The sequence below is a fragment of the Echeneis naucrates genome, chromosome 19, assembly GCF_900963305.1.
Source record: "Echeneis naucrates chromosome 19, fEcheNa1.1, whole genome shotgun sequence".
NCBI classification, from domain to species: Eukaryota; Metazoa; Chordata; class Actinopteri; order Carangiformes; family Echeneidae; genus Echeneis; species Echeneis naucrates.
In genome coordinates, this window is record NC_042529.1 from 15,376,055 (window position 1) to 15,392,972 (window position 16,918).

The 16,918-nt window shown below is 39.7% G+C and overlaps 1 protein-coding gene across 1 annotated transcript in view; it reads right to left on the reverse strand.

The window, feature by feature from the left end:
* Positions 1–6,178: 6,178 nt before the first annotated feature.
* The window catches only part of myo15b (myosin XVB), a 38,799-nt gene continuing 28,059 nt past the window's right edge, over positions 6,179–16,918 (reverse strand). Inside the window, exons 43-66 of the mRNA XM_029528153.1 lie at positions 15,904–15,985; positions 15,441–15,702; positions 15,224–15,339; positions 14,694–14,753; positions 14,515–14,590; positions 14,304–14,422; positions 13,408–13,523; positions 12,603–12,744; positions 12,357–12,468; positions 11,757–12,069; positions 11,576–11,639; positions 11,043–11,115; positions 10,879–10,955; positions 10,708–10,784; positions 10,333–10,463; positions 10,140–10,234; positions 9,959–10,036; positions 9,766–9,862; positions 9,333–9,481; positions 9,122–9,252; positions 8,478–8,611; positions 8,240–8,373; positions 7,477–7,617; positions 6,179–7,125 (exon numbers count right to left, since the gene is read on the reverse strand). Coding sequence (XP_029384013.1) covers positions 7,039–7,125; positions 7,477–7,617; positions 8,240–8,373; positions 8,478–8,611; positions 9,122–9,252; positions 9,333–9,481; positions 9,766–9,862; positions 9,959–10,036; positions 10,140–10,234; positions 10,333–10,463; positions 10,708–10,784; positions 10,879–10,955; positions 11,043–11,115; positions 11,576–11,639; positions 11,757–12,069; positions 12,357–12,468; positions 12,603–12,744; positions 13,408–13,523; positions 14,304–14,422; positions 14,515–14,590; positions 14,694–14,753; positions 15,224–15,339; positions 15,441–15,702; positions 15,904–15,985 — 2,866 coding nt within the window. The 3' untranslated portion in view covers positions 6,179–7,038. The remainder of the gene's footprint in view (positions 7,126–7,476; positions 7,618–8,239; positions 8,374–8,477; positions 8,612–9,121; positions 9,253–9,332; positions 9,482–9,765; positions 9,863–9,958; positions 10,037–10,139; positions 10,235–10,332; positions 10,464–10,707; positions 10,785–10,878; positions 10,956–11,042; positions 11,116–11,575; positions 11,640–11,756; positions 12,070–12,356; positions 12,469–12,602; positions 12,745–13,407; positions 13,524–14,303; positions 14,423–14,514; positions 14,591–14,693; positions 14,754–15,223; positions 15,340–15,440; positions 15,703–15,903; positions 15,986–16,918) is intronic.

The following is a 16,918-nucleotide window of genomic DNA, read 5'->3' on the forward strand; positions in this document are numbered from 1 at the left end:
TATGTAATCAAACTTTCTACATCATACATAATTTCGTATTGATAAACAGACATGACGAGTGGTTTGATGTGATTTAATCTAGATTTCGCAAATGAATGCTGGTGATTTGTCGTGTAGTTCCGGTTTTACCTGTATGATGATACTATTGTCCAATTTCACTTGAACAGTGCACGGTAAGGGAAGGGAAAACGTGATAAATACCACCGATCGTTGCATATGAAAGGTCAGTATTTTTTTCCAAAGAAATTGACGAATTGTTTAATCTCGTTTTTTTCGGCACAGGGACATTGCTCAGTGGTGGTGCACATGCTTTCCACGCAAAGGCCTCAGGTTCACACCCCAGCCAAAGTGCAAACCAGTGCGAGGTATATGCTGGTCCCAAGAAAATTCTTTACTTTTTCATGGGTATGGTTAATTTTTTTCATTCCAAACGCGTAACCTGTAAATTAAACTATCATTAATCTAACAAGCCCCTGTGACCCAGAAACGGATAAGCGGTTGAAGATGAATGAGTGAATGAATAATTTAATTTAACTAAAACGTAATTAGATTTTGTGTTAAAGTACCAATTGTATGGGTATTTTTAATAATAGGTATACCCCATTCATGCAGAAATAACAGATCCAGCATCTTCCACCAATGTTTATTTATCATAATACCAAACTCACAGGAAGAACAGCCAGAAGCCATATGTTAATGTGTGCTAGAATATCAAAACCTATCACCCAGCTGTAAGAGCAGGTTAAAAAGTGTTTGAGTAGACTATAACTTTAGTGTGTGTTAGAGAGTGAGAGAGAGAGAGAAAGAAAGAGAGGGATGGACGATTTTCTGTGACACAGATATAGAGCGCTTTAACTTTTAACTCTTCTATAGTTTGCTTGACATAAACACAAATACTTTAAACTGAGCATTTGTCCCCAAAACATATTCATTTAACATTGTGTATTTTAGTGCCTTTGGATGTTTGATCTGAGTCACTTGGTTTGTACAGAAACAGGCTTCTTAGTTCCAGTAAGGAGAAATGGGAAGGTCCTGTTCATAAAGCCAGTTTTCCTTCTTTGATATGAAAGAAGTCAACGGGTCTACACAGAGTCTAATCTCCGTGTCCTCATACTTTACCCATGATACTTTGAAGGAATAGCTCAACATCCTTGGTAATTAAACATATTGATAGTCAAATGTTCATTTGTAAGTCACCCTGTGAGGACTGAGTGGAGCAGGAAGGAGCTGGTCAGGGAGTGTCCAGAGTTCAAAACACCACCATTTTGAGGATTCATTTGCAGAAATATTTCCTGATGGTCTGCACCTGCAGCTTAGTTGGCCTGATGCTGTTGGTGAACAGAGTTTAATCCCTGTTGATCAATCCTGCAGCATCTCACCCTTATTCCTAAAGTTCCCCCCTCTCTTGTGTTCCCTAATTGTCCTCTGGACATTACCTCCAGTTCCTCCTGCTGATTCACTTGTTGCTTATCAATTCACCACGTGACTTATTGACTTTGTCATGCTGAAAGTGAGAACTCTTAGCTTTTACTTATAACTTTATTCAAAAATTTCCAAGTGGTTTATTTCAGATTTTATTCATGATAAGATATTTTATTAATGACTTATGTACATGTGCAATATGAAAATAAGTTGCCAATTTCTATGTGAATGTACAAAATGTGCAGAGCAGTCCTGGACATGTATGAGTAGAATGTGTAGTGCCAAGGCTTTGTGCTTTCTGAAGGCTGAAGGCACAAAGGAACATCTCGACTGGTTTGACAGAGTACTGCCCCATTCATCTCATCACTGACTTTTTACAAACACATCTTCACTCTAGAGCCATTTAATCTCATGGCCTTCTTCATCAGTTGTATTTTACCCAGATATGACAATAGCTCACATAAACTGAGCAGAGTGAAAAATAAACTTGTTTTTAAAGAAATCAACCACAGGTCGCTTGGTGTGGTTTTTTCTTTCTTTCAAGATGACATTCTCCAAACCATCAGATCAGATATCAGTGCAATTATCTCATCTCTTCATATTTGTAGCAACATATAAGGCTCAGTGACTGTTGACCCAAGGAACTGCTTTCCTCTGCACTTCAGCTTGTGTTCCTGCAGACAGTCCTGACTCAGTAGACAGGGCTCATGTTTCCTCCACAGTGTAATTTCACAGGGTTTAGAAATCAATCCCTGTCTGCTCTGACTGGATCTGGTGTACACCTCTCCAGAGATGACGGATTCTTAAGCAAACATTAATATGAGTCATCAGGTGCCACATCCTTAGTTGTGTGCTGTGACCCAAAGGATGGATTGATCATGACACATATCACACATTATTCTTTACATCCACACAAATTACTGCATTTAAAAAAAAAAAAAATCAAGGACCGATCAGATCAGATCTAAAAAAGATCAACTCCACTTGACTATATGTTGAATTTCATTTCCAACAAGGGCTCTTTCTTCCACTCAAGTTCCACAATGGGAGCCTAGTCATCCATACACCTTTCTTTTTTGCCCTTCCTAGCTGACATTAAGTGAGGGTTGGGTACACTCTGGACAATTAAGTGGCCATTTCAGCACATAGTTTGAACTGTGGGAGGAAGCTGGAGTACCTGGAGAGCACAGAGAGAATATGTCTTCAAACTGAAAGACCCCAGGTTCAGCATGCAGAAGCTTTTGTCAGGCCGGGACTCAGATAGGACTCAGGAGCAGAGGCTTTGTAAGTCACAGACTTTATTGTTGGCAGCAATGATCTCAGAATCAAGTGAATAAAGAAAACAGGGCTATGAAACATTAACTTAAAGGGAAGTCACAAGGAAAAAAAAAAAAAGAGGGACAACAAAAAAAAAAAAAAAACGCTCCATAGGGAGGAAAAACCTGACTACTAAAACAAGAGAAACTCACTCACGCTACTAAGCGGAGGATTAAGGTAATTCTATGAAAACGTTATGAAAACTCAAAATCACTCTCAACGAGGAAAACACAAAAGCTATGAACATTAATCTATCCAACAGAATTTACAAACAAAAAGTCACTCATGTAGAGGAAAGAACAAAAAGGCTATGGGGAAAAAGAGCTAACTCTGTATAGAAATTACAAACAAAAATTCACTCAGTCAAGGACCAAAAGCTTACACAAAGAAACAAGGACTGTGGCATGGACGTAGCACTGGTGTGGGACATGAATCGACAACACACTGGCACAAGACAAGGGGAAGACAGACTATTTGAACTGTGGGGAAAATGGGGAACAGGTGGAGACAATTGGTAATCAGGAGGACACACAGGAAACATGAGGAAGGGCAAGTGTTCTGAAACGAGAGGAGAGTTAGGCATTTCAAAATAAAACAGGAAATGACGAGATACAGTAAGCCCAGACAAGACAACCTCACCACGGTGTGACAGCTTTGTGGCTGTGACAAAACAAAGCTAAACAAAAAAAGAAAAAAGAAAGAAACACCAAACACATTGTTTTTAGAAGTGCTCACCATGAGGCCTGCATGGGAACTCCATAGACATTATGTGATGTTGTAATATTTATAATGCTTTCTCCAGACCTGAGGGAGCAATTTGAAGCCTTTGGTATCGTTATGTTAAATAATCATTCAAGAGAAGATGCACCTGAAATAAAGACGAATTATCATTCTGACCCAAACATCACTGATTAGATTTCTAGTAAAAGGCACACGAAAAAATAAGAACAGAAAAACTATCTATTGCAGTAAAAAGAGAATCAAATGAAAAATATTAATAAAAACAATAATTGTAAATATTTTCGCAGTACCTATCGGGCCTAGAGTGAATCCAAATCTCTATAAAAATACACACAGCTCACATCAGCATAGTGCTACCCATTGTCATCTCAATCAGGTTCATGTCAACAATGCTGCCAGAGGGACTTCTGGGTATGATCAATTTCAGCTATTTGGCTTCTACTCCTTCTTGGCCACTGGGTTCCTCCATCAAACTTGGTCTGGCACCACCAAATAAACAAGATAATCTCAGTTCAAGGTCTGTCAGAGGAGGCATATCCCTCTCTACCTTCAACAATACATTGAAACTAATCGTTTCCAAGGGCCCCCCTCCACTATTTAACCCTGAAGTGTCTTCTTGATCTTTTACTTCCTACATCTACTTAATGTAGGACTTAATACTACTTCCTACTGCACTGAAGCTTCACTGATGTCCCTCATTGTATGCCACTTTGGATAAAACCATCTGCCAAATGAGTAAATGGAAATGGAAATGCAAATCCTATTGGATTCTATTGTAGTCAAAATAGTAGCAAATGCACAAGTGTCTGATGGTGGGGACATTCAAGGGGCCCTGAAACCCTTTCACTTCATCAACAGACTGAAAAAACACCAGCCTGAAAGAACTGGTTTGACTATGCAGACAGCTCTCTGCTGCACACCCTGTGCATCATTCACAGACAGACACAGACAGATAGATAGAGGGTTTCAGAGTTGTACATTAATAAACAGTTGAAGAAACACTTAGGGCAAACTCCACACAGCCTTTCTGTGTCGAGTATGAATGCTCTCCCTGTGCTTCCATTGGGTTTCCTCCAGGTATTCTAGTTTCCTCCCACCATCCAAACACATGCATGTTTAAGTTGATTGGTGACTCATATCCCAATAGGTCTGAATGTGAGTGGTGTTTCATCTCTGTCTGTATCTGTATGTGTTGGCCCTGCAAGGGAATGGCAACCTGTCCAGGGTGTATCCCACCCTTGCCCAGTGTGATTGGACCCACTGTATTTTTAGGTTTGAAACAAAACAATCTATTTTATATTAACATACTCAGATGTTTACTTCATCCCCATTACAAGCAATATGGACACCGTATATGGTTCATATTTGTAATTTTTACAATTTTTCTGAGATCACATTTATGAATTAAAGTGCTAAATTTTAATCAAGATGAGTGAAAAAAATCAACAACAAATTTTTACATAAAGCAATTGAACCTCAGTCATGAACCTCATAAGAAATATTTAACCCATTCAGGTTGGTCTACACAACTCAAGCAGAATATATACCATGTAAGTCTAGACAAGACAGACCTTTATACCTTATTTTGCAGGTTTAGATGGTATATACTGCATAAAGGGCAGTACCCCCTAAACGGCATCAGTGGCTCATCAGTGCTGACATGAGGCCCGGAGTTAATAAACAGGGGGGAAGTGGTGAACCCACTTAACCCACACTGTCCTGAGAGCAGCTAGTTTGTTTCTCTGCTCTTGAGCTAGTGTGTTTTTGCTCATAGAAGGGGATAATCCTGGGAATTTTCTGGAAGTTTCCCAAAGACATTGTTGTACAGAGAAGTTGTCAGACAGTTTCAGCATCCCACAGTGATTCTGTGGATTCCCCCTTGGACTGAAAACTCCAGCAAGGAAAAGAACCACTAAATAGGCATGTTCCATCTACTTCCACTTTTCTCCAAAAACACACCTTCTAAATTAGTGCTATCCAGAATAATTTTCTGGAGGGAATTTGAGATGAAAAGGTCAAAAGAAGACTGCACGTGAGTCATGACCATTTGTTTTGGCCCTGGGTGTATCTTTATCAGATTGGCAGCCATGCAGGGTGGCTCATTTCTTAAAGAAAACAATTTAATTAAACTATTTTTTGACATCCATATTACTTCACTTGGTAGCTGCTGATGGGTTTGTTCTGGTCCTGGAGCTAGCAGCTGACAGGCTGGTCGTGTAGCTCCTTTTTGTTTTGGAACTAGCTGATGCTCAATTTCATTCTCCTTCAAAATCACTGTCAGACTGAATTTTCAGAAATGTGATCCTCACATTCTGAAACTTTCTCCTCTACATCATCTAAAGCTTTTCTCACTTCCAAAATCAATTGCAAGGCCCCCTAATAGAGCATCTTTATGCCATTTTGAGCACTTGTGATTAGAAACCACACTGGCAAAGCTATATTTATTGTGTCCCGCCCCCAACTTGCATCATTAGAATATGAAGTAAAATGTGCAAGAATGTGAGAACAGCCAGTGTTGGTATTTGGTAATTTTACAGCAATGTTGCCACCTCATGCAGGAATGGCAGGGCCAGAAAGTCAAAACTCACGCTGACACACGCACGCGCGCGCACACACACGCACACACGCTCTCTAACAGCTGGCCCAAATAGGAGGACAGACTGAAAGTATGCAATGTTATTAATTTTATTAGGATCCAAATAGCACGTATGCAGTACAAATGTGTAGGTGGGTGTAGTTTGTGGTCTGAAAATGTTCCCAGAAAATGAGCAAAGGACAATGAATCTGAGTTTGAAAAAAATAATAATAATCGTATATAATTTTTATAAATTTTCTAAAGTTGGGTCCTACAGATGCGAACACACTATAAGGGTCAAATGCACTGTAGAAGTAAAAAAAAAAAACAACATCCTTATAGTTCCATCAGTGAGGCCAACTTTTGATCTTCAAAATCCAGGTAAACTTTTTTTCATTTAAACACAGTCTGTTTTTTACATCACTGATGTGTACAATTCACTTTTTTTGCAAGTCAAGCAGCAGAACACAGGGTCCATTGTTTACAGGGTTTGTTTCCCTAAAGCTGGAAAAGAAAGTTCAGACATTTGTTGTACCCTCATTAAAGACGACTTAAAAAAAAAAAAAAAAAAACATGTAAGATGAACAAAATCAACATATAGCTTTAATAGTTATAAATTATTCTCTTATATCACAACATAGGATTACAATAAGTCCAATGATGATTATTAAACTTTACAAAGACAGGAGTAATTGTAAGGCATTGATATTCATACAGCAGCTGGTGATTCAGCCCAATCCCTCATGCTGTTATCAGTATTACATAATTTCCTATCAGACAACACTGAGGAGAAGGTCAGCTTCACGGCTGTGGCCACTGTTCACTTCAGTGATACAGGAGGTGATACAATTAACACAGTTACATAAAGTGAACGTAAAGTGATTGACAAACCTCTAACAATGTGTTTAAGTGTGTGTGGAAAGAGAGAGTCTCCATTACATCATCATGATGAAATGAAAATATATATGTGTGTGTGTATGAGTCTACATATGACTTGACAAAGAGCTACGGGATGAGGGCCTGATCAGCTCTTCGATCATCAGAGCGAGGATGTGGGTCAGCTCTTTCACCTGAAACACAGAACAGATTCAGTTTGATTCGGGGGCAGACCCTTCCAGCATAATTCAACCTGACTGGTGCATTTCAGATTTCGTCTTAAACCCAAACTCATACTATCTTCACAAACTAATAATTTGTAGTCATTTACTTTAATTTGGGAACCCAAAGCTTTCACATATGTTTTTTGTGAAAATGGTGGAAAACATTGGAAGAATATATACATGACGGAGAGAAGAAGAATCCCAGTTTTTAGCTGTAGTGAAGCTAAAAGAAAAACTAAACATTAAAATCTATTTTTCATTAGCATTACTTCTGTGTGCAAATGATGGATGGAAAGATGAATTATGAGTGTAAATCCTTACCTGGTTGAGATAAACTGTGACTTTTGAGTAATGAGCTGAATTGCCATAATTGATCTCGACTGATGGCACTTTGGCATTTTTCTTAGGTCGGATGGTTTGCATGGACTGCACATCTGAGAGAGGAATCAGAAACACTTGCTCCTGCAGGGGAAAGAATAATCATCACATGGTTGATGCTGACTGTTGGGTATTTTTATTCAGTTATCCACCGGATCTTCAACAGTTGGTGTCTGGGTGGAGAAATTTTCAGCCATTTGGTGCTTTAGATTTAAGCTTTGTATTTGTCTGTTGTTTCTGATTGATAAATGGCAAAATAAAATTATGGAAAAATTGTTTAGTAAAACAAATTAGGAGAAAATCAGAGGCCGTCAGGCTAATGTTTCTGGCCTCCAGGAGAAAGGCCTGCCGTGGCCTCTCACATTGGCCCATCTGACAATGACACGTATTAATTCCCTTAAATTTAGCATAAAACACCATACCCCTCACATACCGTACTGCCTGTGATTATTTGTGCTGTGGCTACTGTCTACCCACAGTGAGGTATTTTGGGGACAAATTGAGCTCTATGTCACAGGCCCACCAGAGTCTAGGCTAACCACTTGAAAAACTGTGCAAAATAATCTGGCAATTTAAGTTTTAACAGTTCACAGTTCAGCCCAAGGACTTATCAAAAATAAAAATTGAACCTGAAAAGGTTTAACTATTATGAAGAAACATTTTGTAAGCATTTGTTAGCAGTGAGAAACCAGAGTGTAGCTGTTACCTGTGTTTTAGGGTGTACAAACAGTATCCCCCCTGGGCCAATGCAGACAACAACAGGTGAAGGAGTGCTACGCAGGCTGAGCTTCTGGGCCAGGAAAGTGTTGAAGCCAAATAAAGGCAGTGTGGTCATGTGTTCTGAAAGATTGAGACAAATACAGTCATCATCTGTTAACCAAAGGATGAGAGAGGAGGAGGAAAAGAGGAGGTAGGACGATGCAAAGTGACAAAGAACTACCAACCAATGAACCGTATTTTGGCGTTCTGAGGGCTGAGGGACTGCATGTTTGATATCTGACGCAAACACAGTGCATGGATTTCCTCTGCCTCGGTGCTGAGCTTGTCCTGGGGCGGCAAATACGTCTTTATCTCTTGCCTGAGAGACAAATATGAATATTAGGTGTCGATGTGCAAAATACAAATATTAACATTATGGTGAGTGATCAGAGGTAGGACGCATAATGGAAAATAGCATAAGGAACAGTGGCTGGAAGAAATTGGGAGCCTGGCTCTGCTCTTTTTTTTTTTCCCCCCCAAATATTAATTTTACCTCAGTTTAATCTATACCCAAGTCTGTGTATATTCTCATTCATTCTGGTCATAGTCAAATCTAGCCAACAAATTGAATCAAAAGCAACTGGACTTGGATTTGTCTAAGCTGTTCCACCCCTTGACACGAAACATCCAGTTTCTTAAGATTCAATTTGTTGGCCGGATATAATCTAAGAGATAAATGCACACACTTCAGTTTGGGAGGATGGTGAGTGTTCCTTTTTCTGCCAGACTTTGTGACAGTGAACCAGTCCCCCAAAATTTGACAACCTTGTAGTCAGTAGTGTAGTGGTAGATTATTAAGTATTAATTTAGATCAGTGTGCGTGACTCACACTGTGGGCGGGTTCCCTCGTCCATGAGCCAGATGCTGGAGAGCTGACAGCTCCGCTAAGTGCTGGACTGGCGGTGAACCCCCTGGAACAAGGGGAAGCATCAGCCGCCAACTAAGGTAGTCTCCCAAGAGCTACACACAGAAAGATAACAGACAACAGTGAGGTGGGAAGTGGACCAGTGCTTAGATAAGCTGCTGTGAACTCTTGTTACCTGCTGGTAGTGGAAATCCACATAGAGGTCACACACGAAGGACAGGGGACTCGTCCACATCACCCTCTTCATGGACAAGCGGATGGCATTATCATCCAGCAAGAAGTCAAACACATACTCCTCAGGATGGAGGGGTCGCACTATCTTTTCTAAAAGAGGAGGAACAGAGCAGTCAATACACCTATCTATTATTATTTTGGTATAGCACCTATACAGATGATTTAGTTATGCACCTGAGGTACACCCAGACTATTTTAGGATTTGATGCTGCAGAGACATGGAATATGCTAATGAGCTTTTTAGAAATGGCTGGTTTCATCGGTTTATAACAACATTGTAATAAAAAATGAGCTGAAAAAGTCCAAAGTGTGATTCCCTTTTCTGTGAGTCTAACTCTACTACATCACTTAGAAAGGGTATCAGTCTTATTTACCTTTGACTTTAATTGCAAAGATGAAGAACTCTTTGATTTCACTGAGATCTGAAATTCCCATGTTTTGACAGAAGTCTTTTATCACATCTCCTACCAGCTAGAGGAAGATAAGAAATAAACCCATGGGTATGTCAATCATAAGCACCAAGATTGCACCTTCTTTCAAAGATCAGCAGGTTTAAATCAACCTTACACTAAAGCTGCGGATCTTGATAGGGAATTCAACACTTCCAGGCAACTGGAGGGGTACACGGCGTGAGGTTTTGCCAGACTGCAAAGGAACAAAGATGCACTCATCAACATGTAGATGATGAAATACATCATGAGAGATAAGCTGTTATGTGCATTACAGTATACGTGTATTGTAAATTTACCAGAATGGCCTTCATCTCGATGTCCGATGGGAGACTACGGCGTCCGCCAGTTATGAGGGTTTGCTTAAGGTTTTTCTGACATACATCTGCCAGCTCTAAAGATAAATAGAGATTATCTTTGTAAGTGTGTGTGTGTGTGTATATACATATTTCCAACTCAGTGTGTGTAATTTCTGTCTTGTCTGCATCATACCTTGGTATGCGTGCTCGTAGTCCTGAGAGATGTTTTGTAGGTGATGTGTGACATAGGGCTGCAGAGTACTGGAGTAGGGAAAGAATCCGGTCACCAGGCTGAGCAGCCGCCATCCCAAGGTACAGCTGGTTCTTTGGAGATGACACACAATGATCAGAGAATAATGAGTTTGAGACATCATGAGAAAATGTTCCAGGCGGTTGCTGTTACTCTTTTCACAGTCACTCAGAAATGGAATTGTAATCAGTTTACATAATTAAGTAAGTATTAATATATCAGTATTAACAAGTTAGAGAATTTGTTGAATTATCTTATTTCCTGTGCTTATGTTGAGGCAAAATGCAGTTGGGAATTCATCACATGCCACAGACTTACTTGTTTGGGTTGTTGGTGGTCTGTTTGATGACCTGGCAGTAGATTTCATCTCTCAACGTCTCCTTTTCCTTCCCTAACTGAAGAGAACAAGGAAACTCTTCTTTAAAATCCACAGACAAGGCCTCAGAGTTTTGTCCATCTTGCAGATACACTATGTAAACAAGCACTGACCAGTAAGATGTAGCTCAGGCAGTTTGCCTGGCTGTTATTCTTCTTCATTGGTATATCTCCCATGTATTGCATCAAGTCTGGTGGAGCACATGGGTGGGAGAATGAGAATACACAAAACAAAGCAGTCGGCTCAGCGAATATTAGTATGGTGTGGATGAACTCACTCATGAAGCACTGGACTGATAAATCATTCATTTCAGGATCATGGTAGAGAATGAGGGACTCATGAATGGGGGCCTGGAAAGAAATAAAACAAAGTGCAGTTGTTTAAGTTTAATTTATTCAAGGATTCTTGCTGGCAGCAATGCAGGTATCTTGGTCCCCTCCTGGATGTCAGTCATCTTTGAACCTCTCTGCATGGATGGAGTGGCATCAGGTGTGAGAGCCCACTATCATAGCTGGATATCCATGCACAGTGGGATTCTTATGAAGTTCATGTACAAGTAGAGATAATAGTAATGCAACTTTACAAACACTTACAAGCTTTACTTTACAAACACTTTACAAAGGTACTCGTGGTACGTGGAGGTTTATGTGTGGTGTAGAATATCCTTATTTCGTTTACTGCATGCAACAACTAACAGCCACTGTTAAACAGTTATCAGTGGATTTATTTCACAGTCACAGTCAGAGGACAGTATATAATGGCTACAGTAGCAACAACTAAAGTTATGTCAGAGGGACTGTACTTCCTTACCTGTGTGTGTTGAACCAATTCCTCAAAGTTCCTTCCACTGGCCTGCAAACCTGTAGCACCCATTCTGGCAGAGTGAGTCAGTTCAGTATTTGTTCAGTGCCACAGAACTAACCATGCTGTGTTATATGAACCCGCATTACCTCAGCAAATCAACAGTATAATCAGCTTTTTTCTATCTTACCTAAAGTACTTCATGGAAAATGTAGCCATGATTGACAGGACATCAGTGATTGAGCCTGAATCTGATCCGAGTTGTGGGACCTGGGGCGAGTCCTCTCTCCTGGGTTGTGCTGAATCAGCATCAATGCGTCTGCTGCTGAGACTTGGAGACAAGTGGCCCTTAGAGGAACTAGAACTTGTAGAGCCCCTCATGCTTTTCCTCCTATTATCTCTTCGGTCAATGTTCAGACAGCGGTAGTCCGGGGCTGCAGATGGCTGAGTGACTTCGTCTGGAAAAAGACCAGAGCGCCCTCCTGTGGAACCGAAACGCCAGCCTAGTGGGGGAGAGAAAAAACGTTTTGTGATACATATTTTGTGAAAATGCTGTTGAGTCCCACCATCCCAAAAAATTTGCCATTTGGAAAATTGTTTAGGTCCCCATAATTTCACCTTTTACTTCACATCAAGTAACATGTAGAAAAGGAATTTCGGAAATTTTCTAAAGAGCCACTAATCTCAAAAACTAAAATAGTAAATACCTCACTCTGCCAGCAATACATTATGGAATTCCGGAGTTGATGGGATGAGCAATTGCAAAGAAAGGTAAGTTAGTTGACCTCACCTGTCTGTAGTCCTTCCATGGGCAGCAGTTTGATAATGTCACCCCTGCTGAAACTGAGCAAACTCTTGTCATCTGTCAGAAAACTTTTCACGGCAACAACATGGCCTGAGTCCTAGATCAGAGAGAAAGACATCCAGGGGGTTTAGACAGCCACTAAATATTAATGCTTGGACACAAGCACCTGGGACACATGGCCAAAATAGCATCAACAGCTAATTTGAAACATGACGATCAAGAAAGAACTACCTTGATGAGCTCCTGAAGGAACAATTGGATCATGGCGGCGATCTGAGGAGCTCTGGTGGACTGCAGCACCAGGTTTTCACTTGTCAATTCCAGCTCTACTCTGTCAGTACCATGGAGTTTGACTGACAGCAACTCTGCAAAGCTACATTAATGCAAGCTTGAGTTACAATTCATTACAATTCACAGCATAGTGCTTAGCACTGTCGCTACGGAGTTCATGCTTGTGTCTGTTGGCAGTCCTTACAGTATGAAGACGGCTACTTCCTGTTCAAACAAGACTTTGCACCTGCTCATAGAGAATCTAGAGTGAATGGGTGGTTTGGTGGACTGTGTCCTGGCAACTAGCCTTAACTGATCCCCATAGAGAATCTATTGTATCGGAGGAAGGAGATGAGAAACAGTGGATCCAACAAAATAGAAAAGCTAAAGGCCAGCGCAAAAGCCACCTGGGGTTCAATAACACCTCAGCAGAACGAAAAACTGATCTTCTTAGGAGTAGTCTATAGTACAAATTGTAGTACAAACAAAACATGGCTTGAAATATTTCAGTCACACATTAATCTAGAATATCTTGAACAATATATAAAGGTTTTATTCTAATAATTAAATGACAAATATAGAATACAAAAATTTTCTGGCACCTTGAGACTGGAGCTTTTGGAGTCCAGTTGGTAATCCAGCATTTTGTCTTAAAATTCCATTTAAGATGTCACTTAAATGAGAAGGTATTCATTTCTTGCTTTAAGGATGAGGGAATTTTGTTTATAGTTTAGTTTATGTAGTGTTGTGGCAGCTGCCTGTTTACCTGTAGTTAATAAGCTGATGAAGGTATTCAGAGTTGATGCCTGATGCTTTGATGATCTTCAGGAGATGAACACCACGATGAGATACACCTAACACCTGAGCATCTCCATGATCAGACTGTAGAGAAGAAACACTTTATATTGCCACTGCTCCAAGAGACAAAAGAAGTGTACTCATTACATTTATTGTTAAAATTTACACTAGCATACAGTAAGTCATTGGGAGATTTTAAGGTGATGTTGCTTATGGATAAGCCTAATTAGAGATATTCTGTTGGCAGAATGTTGGAGTCTGTTGTGTGGGTCTGGTTGCATTGAGATGAAGATAATGGTTTGTTAGTGACAGGATTTCCTTTGTTGCATTTGCAAAGTTACAAAGTGTTTATGTGAAAACAATCTTTTACAACAATTTTTACAACAATTATTACATATCACAAATTGTAAAACACATATTACACCAGTATTTCTACTTTGCTTTCTTTTATTTTGAAAATGCAGTGGAAACTAAATTGTGTGCATCACAAGAGAAAAACCAATCACAGCCCCCTCCTCTTTCATTTTTGATTCTGTGGTGACTCAGGTAAATCTAGTCTAGGTACTGTATCAGTTGTGTTTAGTTTAGTTGTGTTAATTATTACTCCTGAAGGGATCAGAACATATTTCACTTGTAGTGGAGTTGTATTTGACCAGGAGCATCTGCAGTCTGACTTAAGTAATGAAGCATTTGACTTAATCAATAATTGTATTTCATTCACTGTATTCTTTATTTTTTTTTAATCTGGTTTACACTTTTTGCAGTTTTAAAATGAATTAATGAAAAAAAAAATGATATTTTTTTTTCTGTGTTTGAAATGTGTTCTATCAATAAAATGGTAGTATCATAAGGCCTTATGCTCACCTTCAAAGGGAACAGTCGACTGAAGTAGTTTTCCCAGTTATCTCGAGCAGCCATGACAATCCTCTTCTTCATGATGTCGTTCTGGATGGTGCTTATGGTTGTTCCCACATTGAAATTTGCTGTGCGGAGGGGTAAACATTAAGAAAGAGCTGAAGGAAAGAAACATATTCAGAATGAAATTCGTGTTTATTAGCATATAGCAGAGCTTCACCGAGCAAATCTTTCATCTTCCTCCTCTCCTCTCTGCTGATCCTCACACAGCTGTCAGAGTATGTGTCCCTCATGATCTGGAAAATGTTACACATCAAAGTTTGAATCAGAGTGGAAGGGAAGTGAGGGTTTCTCTTTGCTCAGTACAATAGTACATCAGACAGCTCTAAGTTGTCTGACCTGTTCACAAAGCAGGTTGAGGATGTAGGGATGGTTGAACATCTCTCTGGGGTAGAACACCTGAAAACAAATCATACGTTTAAATTTTGTAGTTCCTTTGTTGTTATCTTTGCTGGTGTAAAAAGTTGCCATCAAACTTTTTATCTGGTAATTGGTATCTTGGTAATTTTGCTTGCTGAGCTGGTGCTTGTCTTGGCAGCATTCCATTCCACCTCATTGCAATCCCAACTCTAGTTTTGGATGCAATGCAGACTGGCCTGCGATGAAGGCGTGGATCGAGGCATGCTGACTCTTTTTAGGCAAAATCCATATGAATGCAATATGTATTTGTATTCACTAATGACATTCTGTTTTGTATACATGATCAAATTTTCAGCTAAGACGGAGGTTGGTTGGAGTCAATGTGTCCATGTCCAAAATCACAATGATAAATTGGAAGGATGTAAGGTTCTAATCAGCAGTCAGCTTTTGTGGACAAATCACTGACCTTGTAAACATCCCTTGTGTACATTTATGCACTTATTTCTTACTTCTTTTCGCATGAACAGTTTTCCTGGTGGTTTGGTGTGGGAGAAGAAAACACTAGCAGAGAAGCGATGGAGCTTGGACTGAATGTCGTCGTCATCTGGCATCAGAGCCTCAGTTACTAAACAGTGCATGAAGAATCAAGAAGGGTGCATAAATATGTTTTCTGGTTAGTGGTATTTGTTAACTTAAAAATTAACACAACAGGAAAAGGGGACCCACTGAGCGACGGGGGAGCCATGGATGGTGGTTCTGGGATCTCCTGCAGGTTTGGTGGCATCTCTGGAGGAGGAGGTGGGGAATCAGGGGGAGCAGGTGGAGGGTGCTGGCTGCGCTGGGAGCCAAAAATGTCCTGCAGGGAGCGCTGCTTCTGCTTCATGTTGCTGGAAATGACACGTGGACCCTTGGTGGATGGAGGTGAAGATGAAGGGGTCGTGAGAGCAGATTCATCCCTTTTAGGTGGTGGAGGAGGCACCCACATTTTCTGTGTATAGAGAGGAGGAACAGGAAATTGTGAACGAAACAAAATGAAAGATACATAGGCTTCAAAAAGTGTTGATTCTGCTTCACTTTTTGCTCTTTGTTGTGTTTGGATTTAAAGGAAAACTTCCTTCCTTAAGTTTAAACTCTTTACAGATCCAGAGTGACAAAGTCAAGCTTAATACAGATTTTTAAGAATGCTGACCTTTTGTGGTGATTTGTCTTTGAGTTTAGCCAGAGCTTCCTCTTTGGGATCGGTCTTCTTTACAAACTGCCTTGCAGGATGTCTGAAAAGTAAATAAAAAACAGTATTACACAGAAGACTTTACAAGGTGTCTGTAAGGTGCTAGCATGGCCCCCCGCTCACATTTTTCAAGTATTCAAAGTCAAAACCAACTACTTCTTCAGAGCCTATTCTGAACCACGACTGAGGAGATACTCAACTGCTTGTGAAAAGGATTTAGATTGTATTTAAGTCTATGACAAAACAGCTGGATTTATTACCTATAAATGAAGCTGTGTTCATGGCCTTAGTCTCTTAATATTATATTATAATCTTAATCTTAATATTATAATTTATCATATATAATTTATATATCATTTATATATATTTTATAAAGATAATTTTTAGATTTAATTTTTCATTTTTGAATATAACCCCATTTAGAGGAAAATAAGCCATAAGGCATGTTATGCATAAGGCTGTGGGTCCTGTGTGATTGGCAGACGATACCACAGGTGAGAAACAGAATACAGAATACAGAGTACAGAGAGGCTCAGCTCAACCCCCCAACTATGGACTCAAAGATCGAGAACAGCAACAGGTGACATCACATTCTGATAAATTCATCAGGATTTCATTGGTACTCAAATCTGTCATACAAGAAAAATACACAGGGTTTTCACATGTATTCCCACGACCTATTATCATCATAATTATTATTGTTGCTGTTATTTTATTTTTTTATTTAATATTTTTTACTTGAATATTACTTTGCTTTCTATCTTTCCCTGCAAGGCAACCTTGAGAGTCTCAAAAAAGAAACCACATATAAATAAAATGTATTATTATTATTATGAACATTTCAATCAAGCCTGGTACTCATGGATTCAGTCATTATAACGCTGTATTTCTCTGCATTCTATTCTATTGAATTCATTTTGTTTCAGTTGTAGTGTTCCTGGGGCACACTGGGAACTTTGCTCTGCTGTTTTGATAC